Source organism: Pezoporus flaviventris, unplaced genomic scaffold, assembly GCF_033815535.1.
Source record: "Pezoporus flaviventris isolate CSIRO_AGI_PZ_B2104156 unplaced genomic scaffold, CSIRO_AGI_Pfla_v1 ptg000041l, whole genome shotgun sequence".
Taxonomy (NCBI): Eukaryota; Metazoa; Chordata; class Aves; order Psittaciformes; family Psittacidae; genus Pezoporus; species Pezoporus flaviventris.
The window spans coordinates 3,492,588-3,510,093 of NW_026892589.1; the positions used below are offsets into that span (position 1 = coordinate 3,492,588).

The 17,506-nt window shown below is 43.9% G+C and overlaps 1 protein-coding gene across 6 annotated transcripts in view; it reads right to left on the reverse strand.

The window, feature by feature from the left end:
• The window catches only part of TAOK3 (TAO kinase 3), an 88,612-nt gene that overhangs the window by 21,972 nt on the left and 49,134 nt on the right, over positions 1-17,506 (reverse strand). Inside the window, exons 8-13 of one of the 6 annotated variants that reach the window (XM_061465806.1) lie at positions 16,348-16,461; positions 14,898-14,989; positions 12,829-12,922; positions 11,296-11,377; positions 4,882-5,049; positions 1,914-2,120 (exon numbers count right to left, since the gene is read on the reverse strand). In XM_061465806.1, coding sequence (XP_061321790.1) covers positions 1,914-2,120; positions 4,882-5,049; positions 11,296-11,377; positions 12,829-12,922; positions 14,898-14,989; positions 16,348-16,461 — 757 coding nt within the window. Of the gene's footprint in view, positions 1-1,913; positions 2,121-4,881; positions 5,050-8,463; positions 8,615-11,295; positions 11,378-12,215; positions 12,374-12,828; positions 12,923-14,897; positions 14,990-16,347; positions 16,462-17,506 lie in introns of those variants that run through there. The other 5 variants (XM_061465807.1, XM_061465808.1, XM_061465809.1 and 2 more) reach the window with 5 other exon arrangements.

Genomic DNA, 17,506 nt, shown 5'->3' on the forward strand with positions numbered 1-17,506 from the left:
GCCGAAGAGGCCTGAGTTTGTAGCCTCAGAAATCTCCCTGTATTTGTACTTTAGAAGTGTCATACAACCACTATGGAACAAAACACTATCCTTAAACCGAGCAGGAACTCTACTTCTTTCCCAAATACAATTCATGTCTGATGGGAGTGGCTCACATTTTGTTTTCATCAACTGTCATGACACTGATCAGAGCTATCCTGAGCACCCAGTAACAGCACAATGTATGACTCCTGTGTAAACCAGTCCCTCAAGCTTCTATTTTAATGCATATGACTACTTAACAACGTAAAATCAAAGTTAATGTGGGTTTCTGAAGCCTACACAGAATGAGAAGGAGCTCCAGTTACCATCACCCAGAACATCAAATCAGTTCCACTGCTCTTCATTTAAGGATGATCAGGGGACTGGAGCACCTCCTGTATGAAGACAGGCTGAGAAAGCTGGGGCTGTCCTGCCTGGAGAAGAGAAGGCTGCATGGAGACCTCACAGCAGCCTTCCAGTATCTGAAGGGGGCCTATAGGGATGCTGGAGAGGGACTCTTCATTAGAGACTGTAGTGATGGGATAAGGGTAACGGGTTAAAACTGAAACAGGGGAAGTTTAGATTGGATATAAGGAGGAAATTCTTTCCTGTTAGGGTGCTGAGGCACTGGAATGGGTTGCCCAGGGAGGTTGTGAATGCTCCATCCCTGGCAGTGTTCAAGGCCAGGTTGGACGAGGCCTTGGGTGATATAGTTTAGTGTGAGGTGTCCCTGCCCATGGCAGGGTTAGAACTGGATGATCTTAAGGTCCTTTCCAACTCTAACTATTCTATGATTCTATGATGGTGTTGGGTTGGCACTTTGGACTCAACACTGTTTTCTTCAGAAAGGTGGAAATAAAGTCCTCTCTGAAAATGCTATTACAGGTGGATTTCAGGAAGATGTAAAGCCCTGAGAACTATGCAGCTGATCTGCCAGTATCTTTAAATATGAAAAGGAAGCTTTTGGTAAAAAAGGTAATCCCTTCTATAAGCGTTTCAATATTCAATTACACAAACGCTGTTTCAGGAGGAAAAATTGCTTACAAATATCTTGTTAGTTAAAGCCAGGCTTCACTGTAACCTTACAAATGAGAAATTCATACTTTTCCTGCTGCTGGAATGTTTTAATTCCTCTGGCAAAAAGCACATGTACACTCTGAAGCTCTTTGCATATGCAATCACACAAACGACTTACATTTTACTGCCCGCTAGCAAATGACACCACTAAGGCCAAGCCAAAACTATTTTAGTCCAATGACCTTAGATTAGATGCCAACTTACAACTAGACGACTTCAGATTGCTCTCTAGCACTATGAAAATGAAAGGCAACAGATCACAACATGCAGCAAAGGAGCAGAAAGGCACTGAGTGGAACTTGACCAAAACATACCTCGTGGGAAGGGTCCAAAGCTCTGCACACTTCCACTTCTCATGAGGGGAATCCAAGTGCAAGGAGATTTTAATCATACATTGTGACTGGTAAACAGTTAGCTGCTACAACCACTTGTCACCATACTACATAATACAGTACAATCATTCACAAGGAAACAAGGACTGTTGTTACAAGCAGAGGTGAAGTAGTGCACATGCAGGGCTGGGTAAGGAGGCATGCAGTGAGTCTGTGTGACCCCTGCCTAGACGCTGAGAGCACTACCTTTCATTAGTGACCTCTGTTTTACTTTCAGAGGTTATTTAAATGCAGTTCTGCTTTTAAACAGGAAAAAAAAACAACCACAGAACTTGATTCTGGCAAGCCCAACACCAGCTCCTGCTCCCAGCAGATGGCTCAGCACAAGACCACAACACACTGATGCTTGGGCCCTATGCAGGCGAGCCAACACAAGCCATAGCAGGGACTGCAGGAAGCTACAGAGAGCACCAGAGAACATACCTTCTTATGAACAACGGAGGAAGTGGAATTAATTGTGCTCTCATCACTATGCATCATGACCAGTTCGGGGCTGCTCTCATCCAGGACCTCCTGCATGCTGCTCACACTGCTGCTCTGACTGCCTGTGCTCACAGACATACTTGGGATGGAATGGTTGCTGCCCAGACTGTCCATCTTCCTACTCAGGTTTGATCCATGCTCACTGTCCTATGAAACAAGGGCATCAGTTACAAACACTGCAGGAGATCACCTGCCCAGCACGTGCCAGAGTTTCTTTTAGAGGTGGCTCTGCAGAGTTACAAGTTCTTTGCTCATTATTTTGGCAACTACATTTCCCAGTGCTACTTGGGTTATGAAACACTCCATGTGGGGCAGTTAGCTTTTGCCTTTTCCCCAGTAATCTTACTGCATCAGGCTTCAAGCCAGTTCTTTCCATGTATCAGTAAGTGTGGGCATGGCTTTTGGCTTGAAGAGGAGAGATCCAGGAATACTGGATGGCTGGTGGAAGGAGTCTCATAATTAAAAGGAGTGATTTAAGTTTGTATTAAAACAATATTCCAAGTCAGGATAAGCTACAACACATCTTGTGCATCAGAAAACACAGAAGACAATGAATCCATTTGGTTTCTTACTTGATAAATAGCATGTGGTGCTTAACAGGCATAAAGGTTTCAACCTCCACGTCCCAAGCAGTCAGCAATTACATTTTGTCACGCTAAAACCACCTTTAGCCTTGTGTTTTCAGCCAAGATAAATTCTTCATCCACCTTTAAGCAGCTGACTCAAAAGAGCCTGCATTGAAACTGCTGTAAATATATATAGCTTTGATTCTACAGGCAAACATCAGAAGTCAGCAGCTTTTTTTCTTGTTGCATACTCATACAGGCACAGTAATCCCAGAGTATGTGCTTAATCTGGCCTGATTTAGGAGAATTTATGGAGTTCTGTGATTAACTAGTGGCACTGAAGAGGCCTGCAAGGAATTCACAGTGAGGACCAAGAAGTCAACCCATCCTTCAGCATCCTTCAGGCCCAAAATATCCCCAATTCACCAAAATGAATGGCCTGCTACTGCACCCAGACTGTCCTGGCCTCCAGAGTGAGCTTGGGGAGAATCACATTACAAATCACTTAACAGGGAACTCATTTTGCTGGGCACTGACAGAAAGCTCCAACTGACAGATCTGAATTTGATTGTGGGATTATTTTTGAAGCAATCAGCAGATCATCAGAGCCTGTGTGGCAGTACTTCAAATCCAAGAGCACTGTTTTATACAGAACGTGGCCACATGAGAATTAAAGTATTTCCAGGATGCTTATATGCAGTTGCAGAAGAAATAACCAAGCATCCAAGATGTGGATATGGCTCTGTAATTGGTGAGTGTATATGCACAAAGGACAGGGATGAGATCGCATGTCTGACCTTAACACCGGCTTCCTGACTTGAATCCTTTCCAAATGACCTTAAGTTTCTTGCAAGAGCTCTGAGGAAAGCATTAGTCATATTTTAAGTGGCACAGATTTGTAATGCTCCTTTCCCACCTTAGAAAGCCCGAAGTAGAACAATGTTTCGTCGCATTTGCAGCTCAGCGGCTTCTGTTAACCCATTCAGTAGTAACTGAAGCACGTGCTATGTTTCATTTTCACTGCCAAGTTAGTGATAAACATGAGCAATACAACTTCCTTTCAGGGTACACAAAAAACAAACAGTGCAGAGCATGCTGTGCACATGCAGAGTAGCGTGAGCTTCATTAGTGTTAATTCCTGGAGATACGATATCTTTCCTACCCCCTTATTTGAGGAGCAGGGACAGGAAGAACAGAAGAAAATACATCTTGAAGTCAACTACTACCACATGTATCCCACTTCACTGTTGAGCTTGGATCAACAGCCTTGTGATTTCATACCCTGTCACCCCCCCACAGCTTTTCACACATGGGTAGAGAAAGCTTGAAGGTTTCAGTGCAGGACTCTGCCTATCCTCCCATCCCACAACTGAGCTTAAGGTTTAGAAGTTGGCTATCTGGAGGGTTAGAACAGAAGCCCTTTGTAGCTTTAATCACAGTGGTTGCTGTTCTTACTCCTTCTGGGTATCTCCTCCAAAATGAAGGACAGCGCTAAGTGTCAGTCCCCTCCTTCTGCATCTGACACCCAGGCTCACCCATTTCTTAAACCAGAGCTCTAGTTTAAAGGAACAACTGCCATACACAAACCTCAAAACCAAGTCCCTGTATATATGCTGAGCTTGGACATCTCACTGTATATTATCTGGCCATATTGAGCAAAAAGAAATACAAGCATCAATTTGCCTGTCAATTCTGTCTGTGGAGAAGCAGGCAGAGATTTATTTATCCAATGTGCCTGCATGAAGTGACACTGTAAAATGACTGGTTTCCTTCTCTAAGCCACAGTTAGTGTCAGTTATCACACACTGATTAAGTGGGTTGGTTATTACAAGATTTAAACTGAAGCTAAATTTTATGTCTTTAACCTTTTTCTTTAACATTAAAGAACTTAAAAAAAGAAGTCTTACTATTTTGGTGATTTGCTTTTCAGCTCCTGAGAGACCAATCACCTTATAGTAAAGTTATGGCAAGTGAAAAAATATTCACCAAGCGCCCTTGCCTGTGCTTATGAGTGAGGAAAGCCTGGGCTGTCGCAGACTCTCCTTCACACAGGCTGTGAGACACTTTCTTCCCCCTCCAGATGAGTTCCTTCCCTAAAGCTTTCAGAAGAAAGGCCACCACAACACCCAGAGTTTCAAAGCTGCCATTAAATGTACAGCTAACAGTGAGTAAAAGGGCTACTAACTCAGGTTATGCTGTCTCTTTGCCAATCCAGGTGATACTCCAACACAACAAGGATTACATCCTCTCCTAGGCTGTGCTTGTTCTGCCGCATTAAGGAACATCTCACTTGCCTGGAAACTACTTCTAACAGTGCAAATGGGGGAACAAACTCAGAGTACCTCCTCCTCTTCCTGAGACTCCGTCAGGGGCCCATTCCGGGTCTCCTGGAAAAGGATCTTCTTCATTTTCCGGTACTGGAGGTTGTCCAGTTCACGCACCGCATCTTTTGTCCTTTGGATGAGGTCTATGAGCACCCGCGGTGGTCGGTCCCGGCGGACAAAATCGTGCTGAATGAAAGAAAAGGCATCACTTCAGACATGGCACAGGTATGGCTGATGTCAAAACAGGAACACAGTGACCTGAGACACCTGAAATGACAGCTCCTGATCAGTAATTGGGCTGTTCATATTCAGTAGTTACTAATACTCATGAAGAAAGAGCCCAAACATATTGAGCACTGAGTACACTGACTGTGCTCATCACTATGGCAAATAACCAAACTGATCATGCTACACATTGAGGTTTGAAGTGTAGGCTGCAACATCTTTGGTTCACAAGGTCCCTTAAGCACAGAACTGAAGCCAAAGGCAGAGTAGAAAGAAGTGAAGGCAAAATCCCTTTGCTACTTGAAACCCACGTGTGTGTAGAGAAGAACATGGAGAAGCTGGGTACTGGATGGAGAGGCAGAGACCTGGCTGACCCTTTCCAAGCTCCCTCTACTCCTGACTCCCCAGTTCACTTTTCTGTCTCCAGTGGAACAGTTTGGAACAGAGTCAGGTTTTCTGAGCTCTCCAGGCAATGCAGCTGATTTGCTCCTTCCTGAGTTCATTCACTTGAGGCAACTGCTAGGCCAAGGGGGAATGACTAACCTGCCAGAGGGGAGACTGAGATGAGCTCTTAGGCAGAAGCTCTTCCCTGTGAGGGTGCTGAGGCGCTGGCACAGGGTGCCCAGAGAAGCTGTGGCTGCCCCATCCCTGGCAGTGTTCAAGGCCAGGTTGGACACAGGGGCTTGGAGCAAGCTGCTCTAATGGAAGGTGTCGCTGCCCATGGCAGGGGCTGGAACTGGATGAGCTTTAAGGACCCTTCCACCACAAACCATTCCATGATTTTATGATAGTAGGTACAAGATGGTGCTGCTTCAAACCTTACAAAGGACTTCAGAATGAACAAAACACTTGAAGGACAAAGATGGATCAATCTTAAGTATGCAAGTCTACCTGCCTAAGCTACATGCAGAGATTTATCCTACATCTATCTATCCCAACGCATACATAAAACTAGTAAGAAGACTACAAGGTTTAGTTATATATATAACTTGAAGCATAATTTGTAGGCAGAGTTAAAATAAAGTCAGGTTCTTACCTGATTTCTAGTACATCCTCCTAAGGATGTACTAAGGATGGAACTGCTAAGGATGGACTTTAAGCCCAGGTTTTAGGTGCAGACTTAACAATAAATTCTTCAATGGAATTAAAGTACACAGTTAAAAGCTGTTCTCTATCAGACACATTCTCCTGCACTGTACAACTGGCAACAGAGTATGAAAGCCTCAGAGCTTTCCCATTTAAGCTCTGACTCGATTAGACAGCCCAAGCATACACTTGCCAATCCTCTACATGGTAGCAGTAGAGTTGGGTATGTTGCCTAGTGTGTACCGTGTGAGACAGCCTTAAGGCACAAACACCTCCTAGAAACATCAGATGTTCTAGAAACGTCTTCTAGAAACATTTCTAGAAACATGAACGATGAAAGAAAGAAATGGGGGAAAAATCTGTTCTCTACTCTGGCTCTTCTGTGTGCCCATGGTCTCATAGGACAGGGAAAAGCATTTCTACCCTCAATGTGTGGCCATTCCTCCAGTTGAGGAGCTGATACATCCAACAGTAGCTGGTGTAACCACTCCATGAGCCCAGCCCACCTAAGACCAGGAGTCTGGTGTACAAAGCAGCTAAAGGGATGAGCTGATGATCTTGCAATGATTTGTAAATAAACATGGAAAGTATCATGCCACAGGCTTACTTCTTGCTTTTAAATGAATTCAGACGGTTTTGCTAATGGGGACAGCTTGTCCCTTATAGAATCACAGAATGGTTTGGGTTGGAAAGGACCTTAAGATCATCCAGTTCCAGCCCCACTGCCGTGGGCAGGGACACCTCACACTAAACCATGGCACCCAAGGCTCTGTCCAACCTGGCCTTGAACACTGCCAGGGATGGAGCATTCACAACCTCCCTGGGCAACCCATTCCAGTGCCTCATCACCTTGACAGTAAAGAATTTCCTCCTTATATCCAATCTAAACTTCCCCTGTTTCAGTTTGAACCCGTTACCCTTTGTCCTATCACTACAGTTCCTAATGGAGAGTCCCTCTCCAGCATCCTTGTAGGCCCCCTTCAGATACTGGAAGGCTGCTAGCCTTGTCTAGCCATTTCTTTTTGCTAGCAGTGGTGGTGTTGACGTTTGAATTGTAGCTCAAAGTTCTAAACATCATTTCACACAGAAGCAAAATGAATCATTTCTGCTCCTCAATGCAGATAAATCAGCATTTATTTCTCTGTAAAGAGCAACAATCTGCAGCTTATTTATGATTAGAAAAGGTAATCACCTTTATCTCACTATAGATAGTATTTAGAAAGCAGTATCGCATTTGGATCAACAACCCTGTACTTAAATCCACCCTGTATGTGCATTGTCTACTTGGTTATGCGTATTCTTTAACAGTGTAAATACTCATTTAACTGGAAAGAGGATTTCCTTCATATTCAAACACTACTCAAGTATTAGAAGGAACCACACAGAAACTGGTGAATGCTCCATCCCTGGCAGTGCTCAAGGCCAGGTTGGACAGAGCCTTGGGTGCCATGGTTTAGTGTGAGGTGTCCCTGCCCATGGCAGGGGTTGGAACTGGATGATCTTAAGGTCCTTTCCAACTCAAACCATTCTGTGATCCTATGTTGGCTGAGTGATTAACACAAATCTCTTGGGAATGTCATGCAAGCTGAGAAAAATAGGAGGAAAAAAAAGTGCTTCATGCAAGTGATATAATTGCTTTTAATTTTAAAAGTGAAAACCATTAGTGAGAGTTTCTGGTTGTGATTTTTAAATGTCAGCCGCATTTTCATCTCACTACAACCATCTGACTGGTTCCATCCAGGACAGGGAATTGAAATGGGATTAATTTTCAAACACACCATTTAAAATTCAGTTCCCTTTAAGAAAAGGTGGCCCCCCCCAAAAAACTGATTTATCCCCATTTACTGCATGCAAGTGAAAAGCCCTCAGAGGACAAACCCATCATGAGTCTTCTCATCTAAGAAGCTTTAGGGAGAGCTACCGCAGGAGGGAACATCTTGGCTACTGTTCTGAAAACCTACAACCAACTAAAAAGACTGAATATACATGATTTAAGATCTCGGCCCCAATTGTTTGTACAGGCTCCAACCTAAGGTACTCATGAAATCATATCCTTCAGTGAACTCACACTGTTCCTAGAGAGCAGAGAGGCTGCCAATCCACATGAATGAATCATTCCTGAAAGCCACAACACAAACCTATTAGCTGGTCAGAGGATTGTCAGGGTGTTGCAAACAGAACCAGCGAACAAAACGCTGGTGCTGTGCCACAGCACAAACGCATCACAGGACAAGAAATACACCAGGAGCTGAAGAGAGAGAACAAATGAGCTCGTTCATCAGCCTTTACCTGGAGAGTGAAGGCCTGAGTGTTAAATATTCCCTGTGGTCCAGGCTTAAAGCAAGGACAGAAGCGAGCGCACAGCTAGCTGTTCAGTAAAGAGCGCAGGGCTTCGAGTTCTCTCCTCAAGAGCCTCAGAAACATCCATGAAAATGCATTTTACTGAGCTGAAAGAGCAACAAGAGAAGCCATAAAACAAAGGCTGAACGGTAGCCTTAGAACAGAAATCAGCATGAAAAGGCTGTCAGGCAGACACTGAGCAGCAATCTAACCTACTGTGGAAATGAAGCGAAACGCCCGATGGAAGCAGCAATTCTCTGCTCAGACGTTTAAGGCAACTCTGACTCCTGTTTGGCTGGTGTGGAACAGCAGCGTGCCATGCAGCAAGCAGAGGAATAGCAGGGCCACTCATCCATTCTAAAGAAAGGATATACTTAAAGCCTGATGGAAAAGGGGCTGGATGGGATTTCACACATCCCCACCTTCTCACGGAAGGCAGCTCCTCAATTTCCCTAACACAGCTCCTATACTTCATGGCAGGGGGTTGGAACTGGATGATCTTAAGATCCTTTCCAACCCAAACCATTCTGATTCTCTGATTCTCAGGTAAACTGAAACCAAATGACTTCAACTGGGTCTTGTTCATGATCCACCAACAAAGCTTTGGCACTCCCAGCACAGGTCCCCCTCCTACATGCTCTTGGCTATTATGAACCTGTACAAGGCACTTTCCAAGACCACACAGTTACTGTCAAACCAAATCCTAATTAATTTGGTTCAGTATAGAACCTATTAATGGGATATAAACAACTCTTGCTTATGGTGGTTTGATTAGGGGAAGATGTTAACCTGGACCTAAACTGTTAGTGCTACTTTTAACAGATACATATGATATATGAATAGAGAACAGAAGCAAGCATGTTACAGGATGCTAATGAATCAAGAGGAATTGCTCAAAATGCATCTAGGACAAAAAAAAAAAATCATTGGAAAATGGAGACCAGAAACACAGATGAAAATACAATGCTACATGACCACAAAGAAGCTTAAAGAGTGTGAAGCCTGCAAACACACAATGCAAAAAGATAGATGCAGAGGATGTTTGGTAAGTAGTGATATGAGGAGGGATCTACAGTTGGCACTAACCAACAAATCAGTCAGGACTTGGGCACCAGACAGCAATCAAAAGAACACAGCATCAGAACCTCCTCCTGTAACACCACAGAGCAGAGCCAGCCTGTCCCAGCTCACTAGCTGCATAGTAGTGCCAGAAGCACCCATGTAGCCACACGAACTATAGACAACCCCCCCCACTAAACCAAAAAGTGCATCAGAAGGGGCCAAATGAATGATTTACAAAAACAGAGCAAAACCAAGGGCTGAACCGAGAATCATTAAAAGATACATATTCAAAAGGTATGAATAAAAAAAGGGCCAAGACAACCTTCCTGAACATCACCTGTGTCTGTCAAAAGAGAGCCCTATAAAAAGCCCCCCAAAGACAGGACAGGGCAGTTCAGAACACCCCACACAGCACAATCCTGCATTGCCAGGAGATAAACTTAACTCATCCACTCTCTTCCCATCTCTAATACCCACGTTCCTTTAAATAATCAGCCACTATCTGTAAATCCTTATTAAGAGCTCAATCCTCTCTTCATGTGGAACACAGTGCTCCAAGTACTACCAGCTCTGCAGAAGAGCTGCTATTGCCCAGGCATCTTGTGAAGCCTGGTTAAGTCTAGACTTTAAGCAGCAATTAAAAGGACTTTTTAGGTTTTCTATCACTTCCACACAGAAAGCTTGTAGTACATTACATATATAATATAGTAACTCTTAATTACATATAAGCTTGGTAGCAAGCATGGCCTGTTACACAAGAGAAAAGTAACATTCTTCCTTACTGGAGAAGGTAAGCAGGGTTAAAGAATAAATAGACAGGAACATTAGCAAGTTAGTAGTTACATTACTGTACACCGAAGTGTGTAACTGCTCCAAACGGGTCTTGGCTTTCACACAGGCTGCACCAAGTTAGTTTCCTCACTCCCTCTGCCTTGCAAATGGGGTCACCTGCAGTTTCATCCCTGATTTCTGTCTGCTTTTTCAGAGACCACATAGTGCAGCACAGTCACAACTCAGGGCACCCTATGACAGCTCAGTGTAGCAGAGAGGCTGGTCAAACCTCCTTCATCAAGGCAGGAGGAAACACACTCCTCATTCCTGCCTTCACAGAGGACTACTGGCTGGAATTCACTTCTGCAGGACAGATTGAACTAACACAGCTCTGGACCCGCTTGCCCTTGGCAAGACTTTCAGGTAAAGTATGTACAGGATTGTCTTGGAAGAAAACACATTAAAAAATAAGAATCAAGATTAAATCCTTCTATCCCCTCATGCTGACAGGTCCTTCCTTCAGCCAAAACCCCCTGTTACTCACAGCAGCATCCCATATGAGGCTTGCAAGCTCTCTAACACAGGTATAAGCTCTGCAGATCTCTGGGGTGTAACAGGAGCAGTGTGTTGGGCTGCTACCCCAAGTAACTCATCACTCAGAGTGTCTCTGTTCTACCACATAACCTACCTCTACTCTTCCCAGTAGTTTGACTCAAGCATCACCTTATAAACACAACTGTGATTGCCCTAACAGGCAAAGTCAGGAAACAAAGTTACTTCAGCCCAAAATACACTTTAGAAGACCCCAAAACTCCCTTGATTCAACTGAAAGCCAACCAAACAATCTTTCTTTTGGAAGGGGTAAGTATTTGTTCCCCATCTGTACAACGCTTTTGGCAGACAAACAGGGTTTTTTTCCAACTTTCTGGAAAAGACATGAAAAGTTACCCGTAAGAGATCTGTGGATGATGGCCTTTCCTGAGGTATTTTCTGTAAGCAGTAATCAACAAATCCCCTAAAGGAGTCTGACCTGTAAATCAAAAAGAAACAAAACAAATAAAGGAAACAAAAGTTCTAAAGGAAAGGGCAGCTCAGGAGCTGGAACAGACACAAACTTATCAGTGCAAAGCAAAAGAAAAACCTGGACTGATTTGTCCTTAAGTTCTAGGGCAGAGAAATCAACTGGACTTCTCTAAACTCCGAGTAAGTCGATGCCATCAGTTCTCTCACCAGTTAAAGACTGTTGAAACAACCATGGACGCCAAATTATCCCCAGCCACAAACTGAAAACCGAGCAGGAACTGTGTGTACCAGTCACTGGTTTCAATTTGACTTTGACTACTTAAAAATTGATGGCACTGAAGTTGTTGGTAACTCCAGAAACACGTTTGTTACCTTAGCACTCTATTCCCTAGAAGCTTCCCACTGCTTGTAACCCTGACCCACTACAGCACCTTGCTACAACACCTAGTTTAACATGACTTTAAACCGTATACGAGGTACTATCCCAACTAGAAAGAAAACTGATGCTCTAGGTGCCACTGAACTCTGAAGGAGCATAAAAGGCACCCTTCTTATTCCCTGTGCTCTCAAAGCCACAGAGAGCAAACAGGTGACTCTAAGCAAACTCCTTGCAATCAAGAGTATGATTCTCACATTGTATTCACAAGATGCCTGTACTCTGCACTGCAAATTCTGCACAGAACATGGGTGCTGATGTGAGACCAGGTTGTTTGACTCTTGAAGAATGGACAAAACAGAGATGATGAAATAAGGAAACTGAAGCAGAGTGGGTCTGAGAAAATGATTAGCAATGAAATAATTATGCTGCTTCACTGCCTAGCAGTGTAACTGGGGGAACTCCACACCTCGTCAGGAGCTATTGCTTCAAGCCACGTGCAGACTCTGCCAAGCATCACTCCATAGTTACATTCCCCTCTTGGGCACAGAGAACAGGAATCAGGGAACCCCTTTGTTCCCACACAATAACAAAAGCATTCTTGTACCATTCTGGACCAAGCCTGTAGCATGGGGAGCATTTACTGGCCACAGAGCTCTGATGACTTTTGAAGTCACTCACTGAAAAAAAAGAAAGAAATCTAATTACCTCTATAATCTGCATCCCTCTTCCCTTCTCTCCACATTTCAGCTGCATCACAATGCTAACAATTCTGTCAGGGATCTTGTGCAGCTGGGAACTTTGCTGATGCTGAGCTACAGCGGGTTTAATGCATCCAAGAAGACTGTAATTCCTACAGCATCTACAGCCCCATAATTAACACCTCCACACATTTGGATTGTAGCATAGCCAAAGTGACAGAAGGTCAAAATTGAACCTGCCTACACAGGAGCATTTCTGAGAACACAGTCAAATCGCTACCCTGCAACAAACACTTTTCTTGTCAGACTTTAATCATGCAGAATGTCACAGAGCTTTTTCAGGGAAGTAAAACAAAGAATATCTGGTAATAGCTCTCTTACCATTCATTTGACTGTAACGTAGGGGAATCGTTCTGGGCTATATGATATAAGGCACTCATTGCATTCATGTTGAAAAGTGGAGGCTTCCTTTCAGCTGGAAAGAGAAGAGAAAGGTGTGATAAGGCAGTCTGGAAAGAAAAGGAGAAAGATATGGAAGTATGAGCAGGGTATCATTGCTAAATCAATGAGTAGTTCATTACTGTTGTCATCACATTTAAACTAATTATTTTAATACTCTAGGTTAGACCAGGACAACCACTCCAGGAAAGCTGCTATTCACTTGAAGAGGGGATGATGAAATCCAAAGAGAACAGGATGTAAATTGTAAGGAAAAGTTTCCAGTAAATTTTACCTTAACTGCAACGTTTCGCACCTGAGCTGCTGTGGTAAATTCAGCAGAAGCTGACTAGAACAGAGCTTAGACACACAGCACATCAGGGCTAGAAAATGTACGTATTAATCCCTCTGGATCTCTGGTGCGCTGCTGTAGCATCTGAATTAAGAGCAAGAGCAGCTGCCTCTTTTATTTGGTGTTGGCAGTCACCTGCACGTGGGGCAGTTTGCCAGATGTGTCATCCACTCCCCCTAACTAAACTTCTTCCTAGTTCTTCCACATCCCTACCAGCCCCTGACCTTGCAGGGGTGCAGCAGAGCTCACACAGAAATGGGGAAGGGTAGGTTTTCCCCATCTAAGGTCAGTCATGCCCATCAGCCAACGACGCCAGGACTTCTAAGGTCACGTCAGGCCAGAGCAATCACTTGTCCTTGACCTGCAGCACGCATGCAAACCACCACATTTCCTTTTCTTTAAACACTACTTTTGGCTACACAAGAAATTAAGACATCAGCATTGAAAGAAAGCCAAGTGGTGCTCAGTAAGACATTTCCTCCCACTGCTACCTGACCCCATATTCAGATTTGGACTCACGCAAAGGCAAAGTTTAAAGCTCTTTCAAAAGAAGAAGTTTAATACTTCTCAAAAGGGTAATATTAAAAAGCAAACCCCTCAACTATGTAAAATGGCTTTGAGGTCCTTGATGGAAAAGAGCCATTGGACTTCTGCTATCAAGACTCAGTGCCTACATAGGGTAGTGTAGTATCTGTTCTACTACTGTGATTTACTCCTTGAGAGGCTGTAACACACCTGAACCACACACACACAAACATCATGTGGAAGAACAGAGGTTTAAAACTTCTGATTTTGGTATTCTTTAGATCAAAGTACAGACTGTGTCAGCAAGGCACTAGTGCTGGCACATAAAACAACACTGGAAGTTACTACTCATCTGCACCGTTACCATATCCATATTGGAGTCAACAATATGTTCCCCTCTTTGTTATATGTATTTCTGCTGCTTAAACCTTTATAAATAACATTTTTGGTGCACTTGCCCTCACAATAAGTTCTTGCTGTACTGCTGCTAAGTATAATCCATATCAAACCTATTTCTGAATATAATCTACTCAGCACATGCAATGTCAACAGTCAAATTGAAAACGCACACATGTGCTCTCTATACCTGCTATTGACATCTGCATCTGCTTCAGGTTGTGTGAGCGCCTACCACTTGCCCTTTGCACTGCTTTTCTTCTCATGTAAAGAACCTGTTCACGTTGATTCACGTCACAAACTTTCAGCTGAGATGGAAGATTTTTGGTTTCAGAGAGTGGGGAAGTAAAAGGAATTGAAAAATCAATGTAGGGCCCTTGTGACACACAGGTCTTAGGACACCAGTGCCCTTGACAGAACAGCTGGAACACCCTTCTCCAAATCCAGCTTGGAAAATACAGACCACAGCTTCCTCTCATACAAGACTAGAATCCTCTAGTTTTTCCGGGAATAACTAAGCACACCAGATAACATTAAAGCACAGCAGCAGTGGCTTGCTCATGATTTGCCAGTGAGTAAAAGATTTAACTCAACTGTCAGTGCTTCCCAAGTCAGGCTTTATGAAGAAAAACCAAAACAAACTTATGAGGAATAAGAATCTTCAGGCTTTTCAGGATTCCTAACCAATACAGCAGACAGTGAATTATCCAAGTATTAACTTTGCCAAGTATTTACTCACCTAACTCAATACATGTGATCCCAAGAGACCAGACATCCACCTTTCCATCGTACTGTCCCTCATCCATCGCAAGGATCACCTCTGGTGCCATCCTACCAAGCACAGAGCAAAACATGGGGGTTAGGGGTTACAAACTGTGAGTCCCAGCACATAACTTCAAATGAGATGGTTTCATCATCTTCAGCAGAACTTAAAGAGCCAGCAGGGAGCTGAGTAAAACCATGATGAAATGGAACAAGGCTTGCCTGCACTAGCATCTCTTTCAAGAGGCAGTTTAAGAAAGGAAAGTAAGAGGCTAGCCTGACCATCTTGGGGTTAGCACATGCTGGCACATGGGAGACCCAGACCAATTTCAAAGGCATTGTACCTGCAGGCAGACAGCAAGGGCAGGGAGAATCCTAAAGGCATCACACGTACTCTCACCAGAGATGGTGGGTTTTCCATTGGCACACCAGGAGAATTTTCCAGCAGATACATGCAGCCTGTAAGTGTAGCTATGGAAGGAACAGGGAAATCTGGAACAGTGGGGAAATACAGTGGTCCAGGATAATGGGATGGAGGGGAGAGGAAGGCAGGAAGAAGCAGGGGGCCCAGGCTGCAAAAATACAGCCTCTTCACTTTTACTCTTCAACAGTGAAGGAGGCTTCCTGCCAAATGGGCTTGTTCAGAGCTCGGGCCATTGGTGACCTCCCATCAATGCCCAGGGCATCTGCCACAAAATAAATGGAGCATAAAGCTATGCTGGTCCACTATGTGAGGAATGCCAAGCAACTGCAGTGACCCTTGAGCAAGTTTCTTCCAAACACAATTTAAGTATTATTGCTCTCTGCAGCTACCTGACAGGATGTTGTAGTGAGGTGGGGTCAGTCCCTTCTCCCAAGTAATAAGGAATAGGACAAGAGGAAACGGCCTCAAACTGCACAGGGGAGGTTTAGACTGGAGATGAGGAACAATTCCTTCCCCAAAGGGTGCTCAGGCATTGGAACAGGCTGCCCAGGGCAGGGCTGCAGTCACCGTCCACACCATGTAGACAAGGCTTTCAGTGCCATGGGTTAGTGGTGGCCTGGCAGTGCTGGCAAATGGTTGGACTTGATCTTAAAGGTCTTTCCCAACCCAGCTGATTCTATGATTCCAAGTAGATCCAGTGTGCCAGATTAACAGGATTCCCTTTCTCCGTGTCGTAGTTTCATTACCTACGGTACGTGTTAGTATTTTTTAAGCCCATGGCATTATACCAGTCAAAACAATAACTGGTGCCATTCCAAAGTGCTGCACAGCCTCTACTTACGGTCCCTGAGGAAGAACATTCTTCCTGAAGAGCTGGACACAGGGATTTTAAGAAATCTGCTTGTTAATGAAGTTTTGATGCCAGGTACGATTTTCAGGTTGGAAAAGACTGGAAATGGGAGAGTGATCTGGTAAAGGAGTGAAGTACTGAAGGCTGACTCACCAGTAAGGCGTTCCCACAAAAGAATTGGCAGGGGAGACTATAGATGCAGACCCAAAATCAGCTAGTTTCACTTGACCTGGTTCTGTTAGAAGAATGTTTCCAGCTTTAATATCCCTTTAAAAGACAAAAAGGGGAAAGTATACTTCTGGTTACAGTAAAGTCAAAGATTTTCAATCCCAGAGAAACCCATTGATTTCTTCTCAATCCTAAAAACCTAAGAATATTCAGAAGTCTAATATTACAGAAAGCTGGAGAAATCAGATACATGGGATCTGGGGAATGGAAGCCTGGCTGTACCCAAGAAGGGCAGAAGGAAGAGATGAACCATGGTTGCAAGGTTGAAGCTTCAACCTGGGATCCAGGAGAGCTGTATCCTAATCCCCAGCTGTGATCCCCCCTTAAACAACAAGCACCAGAGGTTGTTTTCATCTTTCAAATGATGTGTGAGCGTTCCTAGAGCTCTCAGGCAATTCCCACCTTTCAGAGATCAACAGGAATGACACTACTAAAATACAAAAGGCACAACACATTCTGCACCCGAAGTTTGTCAATTCCTGCAGTGAGTGAGATAATTCCAAATTAGCTGCCCATGGAATGCTGAGAACTGTTAACTCATCACTTCCAAGGCACTTGGCAATGACCCTGTCCAAGGTCTGAGACAAACTTGTCAGTGATATCCCAAACATCTGACACAGAAAAATGATTGCTTAAAGGAATTCAAGTTACCTACACGCTGCCAGCTGAAATCACAGTATAGTGATAGCTCCTTATAATCCTGATACAGCACTTCAATACCAAAGGGACAACTGCACATGAGGTACACCACAGATGTCTTTACATGGGGAAAGATACTGGCTTTTGCAAAAGGAGACCCTCAGCATAAACGGAACACGTGTAAGGGGTTCCTGTCAGCCAGGCTGTATACACCACACAGTCAGGAATGTCTCTTTGCCATCTCTTCCAAAACTAAAACACCTTTATACAAACAATACATCAAGAGAAGTATCAGCTTTTCTTATCTGGTATGAAGATGAATTTAATTTCTTGTATGAATATGAATATGGTATTCAACTTAAATCCTTAAACACCAAAGGCACTTATCAGCAGTGACAGACCTCAAGATCACAAGCAAGTTACTGTGTATTGCCAAATGCACTTG